This window comes from Artemia sp. Qi Xiang Cuo, chromosome 7, assembly GCF_049724085.1.
Source record: "Artemia sp. Qi Xiang Cuo chromosome 7, ASM4972408v1, whole genome shotgun sequence".
In the NCBI taxonomy this organism is placed as follows: domain Eukaryota; kingdom Metazoa; phylum Arthropoda; class Branchiopoda; order Anostraca; family Artemiidae; genus Artemia; species Artemia sp. Qi Xiang Cuo.
The window spans coordinates 36,302,228-36,319,580 of NC_142800.1; the positions used below are offsets into that span (position 1 = coordinate 36,302,228).

At 36.8% G+C, this 17,353-nt stretch overlaps 1 protein-coding gene across 8 annotated transcripts in view; it reads right to left on the bottom strand.

Moving 5' to 3' along the window:
* LOC148950218 (uncharacterized) overlaps positions 1 to 17,353 on the bottom strand; it is a 146,015-nt gene that overhangs the window by 63,652 nt on the left and 65,010 nt on the right. For all 8 annotated transcript variants that reach the window (XM_089092241.1, XM_089092243.1, XM_089092239.1 and 5 more), the window contains exon 2: positions 15,969 to 16,506. In XM_089092241.1, the coding sequence (XP_088948367.1) occupies positions 15,969 to 16,478 (510 nt within the window). In that variant the 5' untranslated portion in view covers positions 16,479 to 16,506. The remainder of the gene's footprint in view (positions 1 to 15,968; positions 16,507 to 17,353) is intronic.

Sequence of the window (17,353 nt, forward strand, 5' to 3'; positions counted from 1 at the left end):
CTCCAAACCCGAGTCCCCCCCAGGGGAACTTTAGTTCCTTCAAAAATGTTATCAAAAATAAGATAAACCTACATAATTCAATCATCTTCTGAAACATGTCTGCTTTCTGCAGTACATCTTTACCTTTTTTATTGCTATTGCTTATGGCTCGTTTTTAAGTTTTCTCTGTCATTTTCACTTGATTTGGGAAAATTGGTTCCAGATTTTACACACCCCCCACACACAGGGTTTTGACAAAATTACGCCATACGTTGGGGTATGGAATTAGTGATTTACCAACAATGTCGTTGCAAAGCATGAACTGGATGACCTCTATATGACGCCTCTAATAATCTGATTTGATATATTGGTTTTTGTACCTTAATTCCATAGATTATTAAGGGTGTTTGGAGGAGGAACATACGGGAGGTGTTCTTGCAAACCTCCAGTTAAGGGTTTTGAACCTTAATTATTACAATGATGATATCGTTTTATACTTACAAGCTTTTCAAACAGTTCGTGGTAACGAACTGTAAGTAAGAGGCGACCCAGCTCAGTAGTAATCGAAACTCTAAAAAACGGAATTTTGATATCAATAGATACATCAAAAGATTCATATTTTTATGCTGATTTTAGAAATATAAGTTTCATTAAGTTTAGTCCTACTTAGCAAAAGCTATGAACCTGCGAAAATTTGCCTTATTTTCGAGAAAAGGGTGAAACACCCCCTAAAAGTTATAGAACCTTAATGAAAATCACACCATCATATTCAATGTATTAGAGAACCCTACTGTAGAGGTTTCAAGCTCCTTTCTGCAAAAATGTGGAATTTTTGTATTTTTGGCCAGAAGAAAGATCACAGATGTGTCTTTATTTTTTTTTTTTCCCTAGGGGTGATCGTATTAACCCAGTGGCCCTAGAATGTCGTGAGAGGGCTCATTTGAACGGAAGTTAAAAGTTATAGTGCCTTTTTTAAATGACCTAAAAAATTGGCGGGCAACTAGCAACAATTAAAAAAAAAAACTGCATTTTCATGTACAAGCTATGCTCACCATTCTACCGTCGGAGACTTTTGACCATTCTACAGTAGCCACAGTAAAAAGCGCACCTTCATTTCTCGAATAATGAACAAGTAACACTTCATTATTGCATTTTGATTTTTCTTTTTTCCGCACCTAGTTAAAGTAAAGAACGAACAGTAAAGCTTATAATAACTGAATATTAGTAGGAGACTAAAAGTTTGTAATATAACCTTATTACTTTCCTAGAAACTAGCATTATCCATTTATACAGAAAAAGTTGCTCCGGATGAAGTTCGAACTCGACGCCATGGAATTATGCTCGGCACTTCTCGATATCGATCCTGGTGTTAAGTGTTTTACTGTATTTGAACAGTAAAAACAGTAAAACAAGTTAGGTCACTTCCTTTTTTAGAAGCTGTTTAAAAGCAAGCATTTTTGACGAATGTGATCAGTTTATTGCGGTTCGTGTAGAGAATTGTGTTATCATATACGTGTATATGCCGGTAGATTATCGTGATGATCAATCTGAGCGGAATTTTGCCCTTGCTTGCGGTAGGCTGTCGTCGTGTCTGAACAAACTTAAGCTGTTACATATTCCGAGTGTTATACTAGGTGATTTTGACTGTGATTTAGCTTCTGATAACCGGTCATCTCGTGCGTCCCTCCTTCACGGTTTGTTTGATGATTATTTTGAGATTATTATGAAAGATCGTCCTTTCACTTATATCCACGCATCTTCAAGCACGTCTAATCTTGATCACGTAGTTGCTTCCCATAATCTATCTAAACTAATTGCATCAGTACTAACCAATTACCATTTGTCAGATCACCTACCTATCACTGTTAGTTTTGAAATGTTTACGCCAATTGATGCCCCAACACAATCACACAAACAAACTTCACGCAGGGAGTGGAGTAAAATAAACAGAATTAAATTCATTGAAACATCAGATGCTATTATTCATAAAATCCATCCCCCATTTCATCTACTCTGACGTAATTCACTACAACGCGAAAAAGCAAGAACGTCACTGAACGTTTACTGCGCTGAAATTTGTCACGCACTTCTAACTGTTGAGAGCGCTGCAGTACCTCTTACTCGTATTGGAACCGGCATCGTCCGAAAATGGTCTGACAATGCGGCTCTGGTCGATTTATGCTCGCAAGCTAAATTCTGGTTTCATATTTGGAAGGATTGCGGCCAGCCAAAGCAGGGTGTCGTAAGCCAGATTCGCAAATCAACAAAGAAAGCGTTCGCTGATACCTTAGCTAAACATCGTAAAAAGATAGTTAAGGAGACTTCTGCAAAGGTAGGTCAGAACCCAAATGGGCTGTAGAAGTTGGTACCCCAATCGGCAGCCTCCGCCACCTCACCGGCGTTCACGGGTGATATCCCGGCATCGGAGTGGTATGCCCACTGCGAGTCGGAGTTTTCGCCTCCCAATGCGGGTTTGGAGTAGAGGTTTGAGCAGGAATTAGATACATTTCTTGCTGGGATGCCTCCTAATGATTTTGTCGTCCTTCTGTCAGCTGTTGGACGTGCTATTATATACCTGAAGCGAAAACCGTCTTTCGGAATTGATCGTATAAGTGCAATGCATCTCAAGCATTGGGGAACTCAGCTCCGAAATTATATACAACTGCTAATGCAGATGATTTTTACTCAGGGAGTGATACCGTCTACTTCCCGAGTTGGGGATATAATAACAATACCTAATAAAGGCAAGCTGTCAACACAGTGCTCATCCTTTCGCCTTATTACTGTCTCCACTACTCTCTGCAAGCTGTTCGAGTTGATTTTTATTGATGAATTATCAGAAAAATGTTATCCGACTCCTAATCAGTTTGGCTTCCAGCCTGGTGTGGGATTTACAGATGCTCTTGCAGCTGTGGCTAATGCCCTTATTGATGCAGATAGAAATGGAGACAGCTTAATACTAGCTGGACATGACATACGCAGGGCATTCGACTCTTTAATACACGCTGCAATGCTTCTTTTTGCAGCAAAAAGAGGGGTGAACCGCGCTACTATCATAGCACTGCGTGATATGTATTCGGGTCTTAAAGTTCAGCTGAAATTGCCTCCAGAAAAATTTTCACCCCCTACACCACGTGAACAACTGATCCCGGTAAGAAAAGGAGCCAGACACGGAGCTAGAGAAAGAGCTGTAACATCCCCCACATTATTCAACAATTACGCCCTGGATGCTCAAGCACAATGCCCATCATCATGTATATTGCAGGCTATAAACTTGTCGTTGGTCTGCTACGCAGACGACATCCTGAATATGAGTCGCACGCTGCAACTGATTCCAGAGATTTTTGGAGTACTGGCCGAGGGATATGCTAGGATTGGATTTGAATTTAATCCTGAAAAATCGGAGGTTGTATTGTTTAATTGGAAAGATGAAACCTAAAATCTTAGCATCTCTCTTGACAGCACGCCAATCAAACCGTCTAACCACGTAACCTGCCTTGGACTCCCGATTGGCACTTCTATTAAGCACACACGCCAGCTTCTACTTTCACATATACAACGCCACATATGCACTGCTTATGTGACATTTATCAAGGCCAAAGTTCGTTTCAATAGATCCATCCTTGCCACATTATACAATGCGATTGCAACCCCTCACATTCTATACTATACACATTTTTGGAAAACATTTACTCAAATAGATAAAAATAAAATTCGCAGCACTTTTTCCAGTTTGCAAAATATTTACTCAGACTTTCACCTTGGACCAGGAATACAAAAATAATCAGGATTTACAATATCACGGATCCACTGAAAGCGGCAGAAAAACAAATTGTTAAATTCAATAATGATCGTCAAATTCATCAGTGGTGGCCCATACTAATCCAGTAGTTTTCATCAGTAGTTTGATTGCTTTTTCTCCTTCTTAAGTTAAGTGAAAGTGTCTTGTTTCGTTTTTCGTTCTTTTTCATTATTGTTTCTGTTGAAGCGTCTTTTCGTTTTTGATTTTATTATTTTCTTTTATTTTTGCTCTGTCTGTGTTTCTTGGCTAAACTTAACGGTTTTACAGTAAATTCATTCATTCATAAGGCGTACACTCTACTGACAGAGCCGACAACGCCTGTATTTTATGAAAGAATATACAGTTTGAGACAATATCGAAAAAGAGTTACATAGAGGACCAATACAATTCCTTACAGGGGCGGATCCAGGATTTTTTTAGGGGGGGGGGCAAAATAGGTTGATCCGATAAACGTGCGTTAGGAGTAATTTTAATTAACGCAAACTTGCGTTAATTAAGTAAAATACACTACTTTAGACTATTTTAGGAGGGGGCGCGCGCCCCCCTCGCCCTCCCCCTCGGGATCCGCCACTGGTTCATTATAAATGGGGCCTATGCTAGTTTCATCGGATATAGCTGAAAACCTTGTAAAGAACAAAACAAGGCACATAGTAACTAAAAGTTAAGACAATCAAACAGTTGTACTGTAAGTAAGGAGCGACCCGGCTCAATGGTAACCGAAACTCTAGAAAACGGGATGTATCTATGTATCTATTGATACCAATAGATACATCAAAAGAATCAGATTTCAATGCTGATTTCAAATATATAACTTTCATCACGTTTAGTCCTACCCATCAAAAGTTCCACGCCTGAGAAAATTTGGCTGATTTTCGAAAAAAGTGGGAAAGACCCCTAAAAGCTATAGAACCTTAATGAAAATCACACCATCATATTCAGCGTATCATAGAACCCTACTATAGAGGTTTCAAGCTCCTATCTGCAAAAACTTGAAATTTTCTATTTTTTTTTGCCAGAAGAAAGATCACGGATGCGTTTTTATTTGTTTTTTTTTTTCAGGGGTGATCGTATCGACCCAGTGGTCCTAGAATATTGTGGGAGGACTCATTGGAACGGAAATTAAAAGTTCCAGTGCCCTTTTTAAGTGACCAAAAAAATGGAGGGCAACTAGAAGTTCAAATATTGTTCGAATTACAAACCCATGAATCACAAAGGCCGGTTAATTAAAATAGATAGCTCTTTTGAAAGTACTAAAAAACTTTAGCGTAAAGAGCGAGGTACTGACTAGGGGGTGAACCCTCTCATATACGTAATAATTTCTGTTCGTTTTAAGTTTTAATGTTGCTTCTTATTTTCAGTTGAAAAAAACTTGTTTTTTTATCTAATTTCTGATCGTTTTTTAAATAGTGATGCGAAATCTGGCGCTGCCTTCATGGAAATGTTCCTTCCCCCGAGAAAAAATCCTCCATGGAAAGATTCTCCCCCGTAGCCCCTACTCCAACTGACTTCCACTAGAAAAAAAATCCTCCTGAAAACACCTGTATACTTCCCAATAACCAATACTATATGTAAACAATGGGCAAAGTTTATAACTCGCAGCCCTTCCCTCGGAAAATGGGGGGGGGGATTAAGTCATCCTCAAAGACATATTAATTAAATTCTCGAATACGCTGAAAAAAATGGCTATCTCAAAATTTTGATTGGGTGACTTCAGTAAACAAATGAGTGCGGGAGGGGGCCAAATTGCCCTCCAATTTTTTTGGTCACTTCAAAAGGGCACTAGAACTTTTAATTTCCGTTCGAATGAGCCCTTTCACGATATTCTAGGACCACTGGATCGATACAATCACCCCTGGGGAAAAAAAAATAAACGCGCATCCGTGATCTTTCTTCTGGCAAAACATAAAAAATTCCACATTTCTGCAGATAGGAGCATGAAACCTCTATAGTAGAGTTTTCTAATATGTTGAATCTGATGATGTGATTTTCATTAAAATTCTATGACTTTTAGGGGTTGTTTCCCCTTTTTTTAGAAAATATGGCATATGTTCTCAGGCATTTAACTTTTAGCGAGTAAGACTAAACTTTACAAAGCTTATTTATTTGAAATCGACATAAAAATTTGATTCTTCTGGCGTATCTATTGATATCAAAATTCCGTTTTTTAGAGTTTCGGTTACTATTGAGCCGGGTCGCTCCTTACTTACAATTCGTTACCACGAACTGTTTGATACAGACGTTTTCAGGGGGGATTTTTTCTGGTAGTAGGGGGGTGGGTGGGTCGGGGGTTATGTGGGAGGATCTTTCCATGAAGAAAGTTTTCACTTAAAAAAAGATGAGAAATTAAATATAAAAAAACAAGGTTTCCAACTGAAAATAAGGAGTATCATCAAAACTTAAAACGAACAGAAAATATTACGTCTATGATGGGGTTCACCCCTAGTCAACACCTCGTTCTTTAAGATAAAGATTTTTTAGTACTCTCATAAGAGCTTTTTATTTTAAATAACGGCCTTTGTGATTAAGGGGTCATTTTTAAGGAATTGTAACAAAATTCGAACTTTAGATTAAAGAGCGAGGTATTGACTAGGGGGCGAGCCCCCTAAAATACGTATTAAAAATATATGAATACAGAAGTTCGTTAAATAAGTTAATTCGTAAGTTACGTATATTTATTACTAATAAAAACGTTCGTAAATTAAATTAAGCAAGTTTCGAGAAAGCCATTTAACCAAATAAAAGTAAAATTAATATGCAACTTTGTTTTAATTATTCATGTACGGTGAGCCAAAATCAAAACCTGCATTAATTCAAAAACGTTCAAAAATTAAATAAAAAAAAAAGTTATTTTAACTGAAAGTAAGGAACGACGTTAAAACTTAAAACGAACAGAAATTATTCCGTATATAAAAGGGGCTGTCCACTCCTCAACGCCTCGCTCTTTACGCTAAAGTTTGACTTTCTCACAACTCTTAATTTTTTTAAACAATCAAAAACTTTAGCGTAAAGAGCGAGGCGTTGAGGAGGAGACAGCCCCTTTCATAAAAGGAATAATTTCTGTTTGTTTTAAGTTTTAACGTCGTTCCTTACTTTCAGTTAAAAATCTTGTTTTTTTAATTTAATTTCATAAAAGATCAATGTAAAATCATTTCGATGAATCCGTTTGTAAATTTTATTTATATGTTTGCAATATTTGCATTATCTACTTAAGAAGTGACACCAAAAGTGTGTTTTTTTGTCAGGGCGTAATTTATTATGAGGTAGAGGACAACTATCCCCTCCAGACCCCAGTTAATCCCCCAATCCCCAGTTTGCCCCCCCCCCTCCCAGCTAAAATTTAGTTTCTTCAAAAATCTTGTCAGAACTAAGATAAGCCTGCATAATTCAGAGAAACGGGCCAATTTTCTTTTAGTCAATTTTCAATTTTCTTCACTTGATCTGGGAAAGTTTAGTCCACCTTTGCCCCCCCCCCAGGGTTTTGACGAAATTACGCCCTGTTTTTAGTGCTATATCCCACTTACGGATGGTAGAATCGATAAAAATCACGTAGATGTGAGCAATAGCTTTCAAATATGTATCTGAAAGCTTGTAGATTTTACCTGAAAGCTTGAAGACTGTACCTGAAAGCTTGTAAATCTACAACTCCTGAAGCGAGAGACATACAAAAAGTACAGAAATACATTTTATGCTTTTAATCAATTTTTCGTTAATCAGACATCTCTACATGCTTCTGGCCCATCTCCTGAACAAACCCACAGTAGAACAATGTCAGGTCTTTTTCTAGCACCAGGAACGAAAGAGGAATTACTAGTGATTACCAGTAAGCTGCCTAATGGCAAACCCCAAGAAACGTTTGGGCTGCGCAACTATATCTTAAAGAAGGCCTCTGCATGTCTTGTAGCTGGACTTAAACACTTGGTCAACACTTCACGAGTAACCGGAGTTTATCCTAATGTGTTCAAAACTGCCCAAGTCCTTCCCCTCTACAAAAAAGGAGACAAGAGTCTTATCTCTAATTATCGACCCATATCAATTCTACCAGTTACATCAAAAGTCCTCGAGCGATTGGTTTATAATAGAGTATATAGATTCCTCGATGTCAAGCAGCTACTATCTCCCCATCAATACGGGTTTTGGCGTTATCTTTCAACTTTGCATGCCTTAGTTGATTCAGTTCAATACATAATACACAGCCGTGAGATGCGGAAGAAAAAGCACTTAGGATTTTTCTGGATTTCACTAAAGCTTTCGACATGGTATGCTATTCAATCCTCATCACAAAATTACATTCATTTGGAATATATGGTGTTGCTCACGAGTGGTTTTCATCGTACCTGACTGATCGCAAGCAGTGTGAAATTGCGGAGGGTAGTGTGTCACCAGAATTACCGATAAAATCTGGCGTACCTCAGGGGTCGGTACTTGGACCGCTCTTGTTTATTTTGTATATCAGTGACCCGACAACATGTCTTACTACAAATGCACACCCAGTACTATTCGCTGATGACTCAAATTTCTTCAGTGCTGCTGAATCATCCGAGTCTGCTGCAAAAAAAGGCTCAAAAAACACTTGACGAAATATCTGACTGGTGTTTTCTTAGCAAAATACAGGTAAATGCTACAAAAAGTTGCATCATAGTCTTCACTTCTGCTCCTTAAACTCCTCATTGTCTTGCAATGTCGCAATGTCAATCAATGGAAATCCCATTCCTCAGACCACAGTCACAAAGATTTTTGGCATATTTGTAAATTCCTTTTTTTTGTTCAAATCTCACGGAGCTCAGCTGTCCTCAACACTTTCACTGCAAACATCATGGTTACATAGAGATAGCCTGCCTCTAAGTGCTGACAGAATGGAAATACTTCATAATGCTTTTTTCTTCCCCTACTTGAATTACTGCTGTTCTTTCTGGGGCAATACATTCAAATCTCATCTAAAATCATTAAAGAGATCACAAAACCGTGCAGTTAAGGCCACATATTGCATCCCCAGGCTTCAACCCTCAACAGACCAATACAGAGACACTGGAACAATAGATATAACAGAGATAATCAACGTTAGTAATCTGTGTCTAGCATATTTGGTAATATCGAATAGAATTCCTCAAGGTCTATGCAGGTACTTCGAACTTTGTAGCACAATTCATTGAGGAAGAGCTCTCCGCTGCAACAAGTACAATTTTAAACTACCGAGAAGAAGGCTTGCAAGGTCTCAACACTCCAGTTTATAGAAGTATGGAATCCAATCAACGAATCTGTTAAATCCATAAAATAATTTGGTACATTCCAAAAAAGATACCTTTCTCACACAGTATTGAATGCTGCATGAGTGAATGTCTCAATTTTTCGTTTGCATCTTATCCTCTCGCTCACCTTCTTTGACTCCACCTCTTCTCAATTCTTTCCTTTCTAATCCTTTATCCCTCTCTTATGTTATCAGCTCTTCTCTTTTCATTTCATAGTGTGATATAAATTTGTTTATCAATATCTGTGTTACTCGTACAAGCATTGCTTTGATTCGAAATGTTCATGTGAATTGTTTCGTTTGTTCATTTATTTAAAGATAAAAGGTTGATTGATTGATTGAAATGAGCCATTAAACGTCACTCTAAAAAGTTCTGGTAGTCTAGTAGCCCCAGTTTCACCACTTGAGACAAGGCACCCAAAATCCCGTTTTTTAGTGCAATTTGGAACTTGCTGATGGTGGAATTTATAGGAAGGAAGGACGTATATATGAGCAATATCTTTTATATGAGCTACTAAAAATTTATCTAAGATACAGGCAATACCAAACACCCAATAACGATACGCCCATACTGACACGCATGATATCGAGACGTCTGATACCAATACAGCGTACAGCACTTTCCCCAGGGACTATGGAGGGTCATATCATCACTAAGACCATAGATATTAGAAAGTTGATCTATGTTGAACAAAATGGCTATCTCAAAATTTTGATTGGATGACTTTGGGGGAGGGGGCTTTAGAGAGGGGGGGGGGGGTAGTTGCTCTCCAATCTGTTTGGTCACTTAAAAGGGGCAGTTACAAATTTAATTCCCTTTCGAATGAGCTATTACACATCTCTCTATGATGCTCTGGCCACCCCCTAGTCCTGCTAGAAAAAAAAATAATGATAAAAATAAAAAAGGGAGACAGATCAGTGCTACCGATGCAAAAAAAACGATTTTCTTTGCTGTTCAAGAAGGGGGGCTGGAATTTTACTGGTACAAGTTTTTAGACCATACTGATTCTAATGGTACACTTTACATTTTGATCTGACGCAATTTTCGAGGAGTTTCACGCTTTTTTTCGAAATCACCATAAATTTCTTTTCGCAATAAACTTTTACTTTTAAGACAAACCGAAATAACAGTCACCATTCCTGAATCAGTGTCAGATGGCAATTTTTTTTCACTAAGTAGCTTTTTTCTAAACGCGGTTTTTAACTTTTGGTTACTATGGGCCGTGGTTCGCTCTATACCAGGTTGCAGCTACCGCTGCAACCATGATGTATTGTGCTTTTGTCAGTTCTTCGATGATTTTGAGCTCATCAGCGTTTGAAAATATCATACATATTTAGTTCATAAGCTGATTTCCTTGCCATAGGCCAACTTTCCAATATCACTCCCAAGAAAGGAGCAAAGAATAAGCTCATTGAAATGACTACTAATAGTACGAGTATATTATCAGCATTTTCAAATGGGTGGGTAGCTGTTCCTATTTCGGATCTCTACATTTTTGCATTTATTACTATAGAAAAATATTTCGGTGGTGGGAACAGGGAATCTTTGCACGTCTTAACCCCTCTTTGAGACTTTAGTCTAACTTCAATTTCATACGAGTGCCTGTTTCCTTGGCTGCCTGAACAAAGTTGTCCTTTTGGAACTGGAAACATGGTTCGAAGAAACTAAGGCTTGGTGAACAACTTCAGATTGTCTTTTTCAGACACTGACTATAAAACTCCGCTTTAGCTCAACCACTATATGCTTTGGTACAAGGACAAGTGAAAACCATCCTATGTTGCCCCACGCACGAATTATACACAGCTTTCGAAAACGTAATGTCACATTCACCAGTCGAGCTAGAGGTGAAGACTTTTGGTTAAAAACCACGATATTACACCATTAACATTTGCTTGCAATAACCTGAAAGCAGCCACATGAAAAAAGAAAAGAGTTTATCCCGCAGCACAAATAGTCAAGCCTCGTCCATCAATTTCATGATTCATGAAACTTACCTAAAGGACCCCGGCAATTCAAACATATCTGCAAAACTCATAAGATATGTGTTCTAAAATTTAGAACGATGTTCCGAAAACCTGAAGACCTAGCAGTGTTGACGTGAACAATTTTTTATACCCCTCACTCATTAACACTTCCTCCTCATTACAAAAACTGTCGAACTTTTACAAATTTCATTTCCCTTTATATATTGAGCCGCTACACTGGCTATCCAGTAATAGTCATAAATCATGACAAAACGTAAAGAGACAATATTTGGACCGTTTTAAAAAACTTAACAACTTGAAATTTGAAAAAAATAGCAAATAGGATAGAGAACTAGGCTATCTGAGAAAACCGTAATTGAAGAAACAACATGGTATATATCTGGTGTATCAATTTCTCATATCAAACTCCAGCTCACTAATTAACCTTGCACTCCAACGCTGGACAAAAGCTCTAGTATGATTCTAGATCAAAGGTTTAACTTTAAACATCTTAAATTTTTCATATTTTGTTTTTATTTTAAATTTTCAAGATCGAATTTTCGAACTTTCAAAATAGAAATTTTCAAAGTAATCTTCTTTTCTTTTGTTTTTGTATTTCTCGATAAATAGTGTCCTATGGTTTTTCAGTGCAACATATGTAACAACTACAAGAGAAAAAAAAGTGGGAAAAAAAGCTAAGTCGGTCTAGAGTCTTTTCTTGGCTATCCGTGATGCTACTGCTGCTAATGCTGACAGCTCATCACTAAGCCACGTCAACTGAGGCTAACAACGCTGATCTCCCACAACCTAAATCTGTCTAGAACACTCTTTACTCCCTCCCATCCTAATTTTAATCCTATTTTATGAACCTCTCACTCTCCCCGTTGGAAAAAGTCCGGCTTTTAGTTCTGCCCCAGATGGATTGCTAAAAAGCCCAATTATGGCAACCAATCACCCGTCTTACAAGTGATCTACCTATCCTTCCCTTTCTTTTATGATATCTCTGAAAAGTGGTATTGAATCATATTTCTCATAGAGGAAATTTTTTTAATAACAGACATTCAAACGTGATCCTAAAACTTTCCTTAAACGATTCCTTTGGAAAATATCTAGCAAATTATTCCTCAATATTTCAAAGCACTTCCTCACTAAGCCTGCTTTGCCAATGTGCTTACTGCCACTTCTAGTATTTAGGTCATAGATCAAAGGCTTAATTTTCTATTCTTCCAATTATAATATTTTACAATATTCTACTTCCATAATATTCTGCTTTATGCATCTCCACTGCATTCACTATCCTTACTGAAAATACTACCAAAATAAGTAAAGCTCTCCACTCTGTCAAATTTCTCATTGCCTACCATCATCTCGTTCATCCTCACTTAATCCTAATTTAAGCAACTTTGTATTCTTAACATTACTTTCAAACCTATTCTCACATCCTGAACCCTCAAAGTATCCAAAAAATTCATTCAAATTTCTAACATTTTCATCTAGAGTCCTAAAATCACTTAATCTGAATCACGATCACGATCTGAATCAATGTGTTTTACCTTCCCAATTTTTATAGCAATCTAAGGATACCAAATTAGTATCTTATGTTGAAGACTGAAGTTAAGTAAGCGAGGCTAAGTTTCGTTTACCTTCCAGATACATGTTCAATGTAAACAAAACTTTGCTTTGAAGAGGCTTAGAAAATCAACTACCACTTAACCATAGCAAAAACACGCATCGTTTCTCTCATATTCAGGTCCTAGGATAGGTATTGTCAAAATATACAGAGAGTTAAAGCAGTATTATCAATTGATAACAGCACATGTTGCAGCACTTTTTCTTAAACTATGTACATCAATATTTGTTGTTTTTTTTTTGCTGTTAATATTTATTTTGATTATTTTTCTATAATTAAATGTTGCTTTCATTTTTGTTATCTTACTTCTTCTTGTTCTTTTTTTTGGTAATTTTTCAATCATTAAGTGTTACAGTTATTTTCGTTATTTTCCTTCTTCTTCTTCTTCTTATGGTTATTTTTCTACGATTGAGTGTTGCTATCATTTTCGTTATTTTACTACTTCTTCTTCTTTCTTCGGTTATTTTTCCATCATCAAGTGTTGCAATAATTTTTTTTACTTCTTCTTGTTCTTTTTCGGTTGTTTTTCTATAATTAAGTTTTGTTATCATTTTTGTTATTTTACTTCTTCTTCTTCTTTTTTGGACATAGTCCCTGTATTTTTTCTCCAAATAAACGTATATCTATGTATCCATCCATGAATAATCTAATAACATGCAATCGCAAACCTAAAGAATGGTAGCTGATTGTATTTTTTAGCCAAAATCCATTCCCTCTTCAGGTTGCCTTTGAAATTAAAAAACTGAGGTAGTTTTTGCCTACAAGATCATAAAGATACTTTCGAAAACCTAGTCAGTCAAACGATTCTGTCGCCAAGCAGTCTACAAAATCATTTTTGCCCATTCAATCAGTTTCTGGATTAACATGACATCTATCAATGTCTTTTCTTATCAAGAAATTTGAGAATTCCTTGGAATTACCAAACTGTCATTGAAGTGCTTTCTGAAAACTATGACATTTAATGTTAGAAACATAAGATAAGTGTTTTATTTTATCTTTTCAGAATAATTTGAGATGACATTCTCGGAAAAGCCCATACTTTTGTTAAAGTTCTATTTTCGGTGTCAATTTTGTAAAACTAAACAAAAAAGATATGGTACCTTTGAATTATTTTTTACCCAAGGGTAAAAAATTCCTGATAAACATAGTTAAGAAAATTATTAGTAAAAACAATGCTGTTACTGTCTTTACACAAATTTGATTAGGCATATGTGAGGCAATAATCCAGGGAATCGTTACCTATAGTAAAGTACCATGTGCCTTCATTTTGACACTTTTTTCTTTTTCCCCGGCAGCTTCGGATAGAATGAAAGTATAAAGTAACGTTAACACTTAAATGATTCAAATTTCTTTAAATATGAGTGATATTGTTTACACAGAAGTTTGCCTTTTTACCAAAATGCTTCAATTATGAATAATGTCAGGTCATCTTTACACACTAAAACTTTCAGTTCATATGTTTTGACAGACAATAGGTAAATAAAACACTCGCAGCGACCCACCTGCTATATTGGTAACATTCTAATATGCTTTCAGAGAAATAAACAATGTTGCATCTATACATAGTTTACTAACTGAAAAAATATCCCGGTTCCAAATCTTGGAATAAAGTGTTTTCTGTTGTGCTAAGCAATTTCTAATTATTTTGTGCTATGTAGTTAGATTATTGACAGCTATGTAAAGTTGATTTTTCTTGTATAAATTTAAATTCGCATTTATTAATGTTTAATTGAATTACATCGTATTTCTATATTAGCTACGTAAGCATAGGGACCTTGGAGTCTGAGACCCTCCCCTCGTAGCTCTAAACTGTCCCGAATTGCCGGACACTTCTTGTTCAAATTGCCATATGTTTTGTATGTCCCGAACTGTTCCGAATCGCCATGTATTTTGTGTGTTTATTATTGCCCACTCCCAACCGTAAAAAAAAAATGCTGCGTAGCGTGTCAGTCTAGGGTAGGTCTCAATTAACATGGATTTTAAAACTTTGGGAAGGTTCTTTTGTGGTTCCTTGCCTTATCTCATTCCTGTCCAAGGACAAGAGCTAAGAAAATAGAATGCCAATTATCTTTTAAGATGACATATTTAAATAATATCCCTCTTACATAATTAATTAGACTCTTCATTCAATTAATGTCAATATTAGTTATAGGAAGAAAAAATGCCGAATCAATTAAACACGATGCGACACAAAACGTACTTGATATATATAACTCTTGGCACTTTTAAAAAGTGGAGAAATTTGAGGATGGCAAGATTTTTACGCAATCAAAGTTTCGACATCCAGGAGTTTAACGAAATCCCATTTTATTTTACATGTTGCTTAAACATAATCTCTTTTCAAATTCACTTTTATATATAGGATAGATGCAGTAATTTCTAGCCTTTTTAAGTTGATTCACTTGAAAAATATAAAGTTAGTCACCTCATCACCCCTTCATAACACACATCACCTCATAACATGACCCCATCAGTTCGTGGTAAGGACCTGCAAGTCAGGAGTGACTCGACCCAATGGTAACCGAAACACTTTTGAAAGGGATTTAAATAATAATTAATAGTCTATATCAGAAGGATTGGTTGTTTTCCCTTATTCCAGACATATAAAATTCATTAAGTTTAATTTGACCTATCAAAAGCTACAAGCCTCTCTCTCTGTCTGTCTGTTTGTTTGTCTGTCTGTGTCTCTCCCTCTCTCTCTCTTTCTCTCTTTCTTTTTCTCTCTCTCTCTATCTCTTTCTGTCTCTCTTTCCCTCTCTCTCTCTCTCTCTCTCTCTCTCTCTCTCTCTCTCTCTCTCTCTATCTCTCTCTCTCTCTTCTCTCTCTCTCTCTCTCTCTCTCTCTCTCTCTCTCTATATCACTCTCTCTCTCTCTCTCTCTCTCTCTCTCTCTCTCTCTCTCTCTCTCCCTCTCTCTCTCTCTTCATTTTTTCCTTTTGTCTCTTCTTATATTTTTATTTCTCTCTTTATCCTGTTATCTTCACTCTTTTTTTCTTTTCCTATTTTACCATTTTTCTCTGTCTTGTTTCTCCGTCGTTTAACTTTTCCCAGGGAATGTGTAGTTTACAAATAGAGAAAATGAGAAGAAATTGAAATAGCCAAGCTAGTTTCAAGTTACTACGAACCATTTTCAGGTGGAGAAAAATTTAACATATTACAGGTTCTATTATTAAATTCACTTTGACAGTTGACCCACGAATCCCGAAAAGGTTGAGAACTATCAAAGTTTAATAGAAAGTTGACCCAGTGCTGAATTACTATAAAGAAACCTTTAGACAACCAAATTAAATTTATTTGCAAGTACTTATGGATTTAAATGCAAAGAAAATAAAACGAAAAAGGATTTACCTCAGCTTCGCAGTTTTTTGCAGTCTCGTTTAAGCCATTCCTAAACTCTTCTCTTAACTGTTCTAATTGCTTTGGGTGGGTTTTCAACCAGCTTAGAATATCAGTCACCCATTTTACGCTCACCTCATCGGGTCCAGCAATAACATCAGATAATGCACTCTCCCTTTCCTTAGATGACTCCCTGGAGGTATCACGAGACTTACTTCTTCCACGTGTTCCAAATTTCTTTGCTGCTATGGATGGTTGTTTCAGTGCTTCAAGGACAGCCGCTTTCTGTTCGGAAGAAATTTGTGTTGCAGCAACAGGAATAATAGGGGGAGGCCGTTTAGTCTCTGTTTTAGCATCTGCTATAGATGTATTAACTTCAATCACCTTGCTATATATAAACTTGGCAACAAGAGTCAGAAAAGAAAGGAAGATGATCCATCCCAGCAGGAGAATTCCTAGTGTCTCCATAGCTGTGGCATCCGGGTGAAAGGCACAAATGAGATCATCTAAGCGATCAGCCATTTTAAGCTCATGGCTATTCTTGTAAGCACTAAAATAAAAATTAAAAAAGTTGTATTAATATGTTTTCTAAAGAAGATAGTTCATTTTTGAAGAAAACCTATCTTAATCTCTCCAAGAGCTTTCCAGTCTATTGGTAAGGAAAGGATAACTAATAAATTAAGAAAATGTAGTTTTCTAATTGTAACCAGGAGCTTACATGTATTTCATTTCTAGGCAAAAAAGCAGCCCCATCTCATTTAGAACGTGACATTTTTTTAGCCAGGATACACATCAAGGCCTTAAGTTTATCCCACACAATGTCCGGGTATGCTAGTGCCAGGTGCTTGTGCAGGAGGGGGCCTCGGAGCCGACACCAAGATCCTTCATATTCTTAGATTTCTGGGCATTTATTGCTCAAATTGTCATTTTCTTCATTATTACCCCCCTCCTCGGGACAAATTCTGGCAAACTACTGCTCATGTATTCTATTTCTAACTTAATTCTACAATGAAACCACTGCAAAAGCTCCAATTATTCAGTTTCATAGTTATATCATTTTCAATTCTTTGAACCTGGAGTTTTTTTTGCCTATATTGCCCCAGTGTATACGGGATGACTGTATTAACATTATTAAACCTTCAAGCATGAGTTGACCCTCAATGAGGCTCAATCAGCTTTGTTACCAGCTTAAACACTACTACAAAATGATATCGGAATTTGGAACCCAAAAGTGAGTGTACAACAACATACCTAATTTATGGCAGAACAAGCTTCTTCAGGCCCCTGAATCAAAGGGACACCGGTGCAAGCTAATTGAATTGGATGAAATTCATTTCCCACCAAAAAGACATAATGCCACTAGCGGAGTAATAAAAGGAAAGGTGGCAACAAAATAA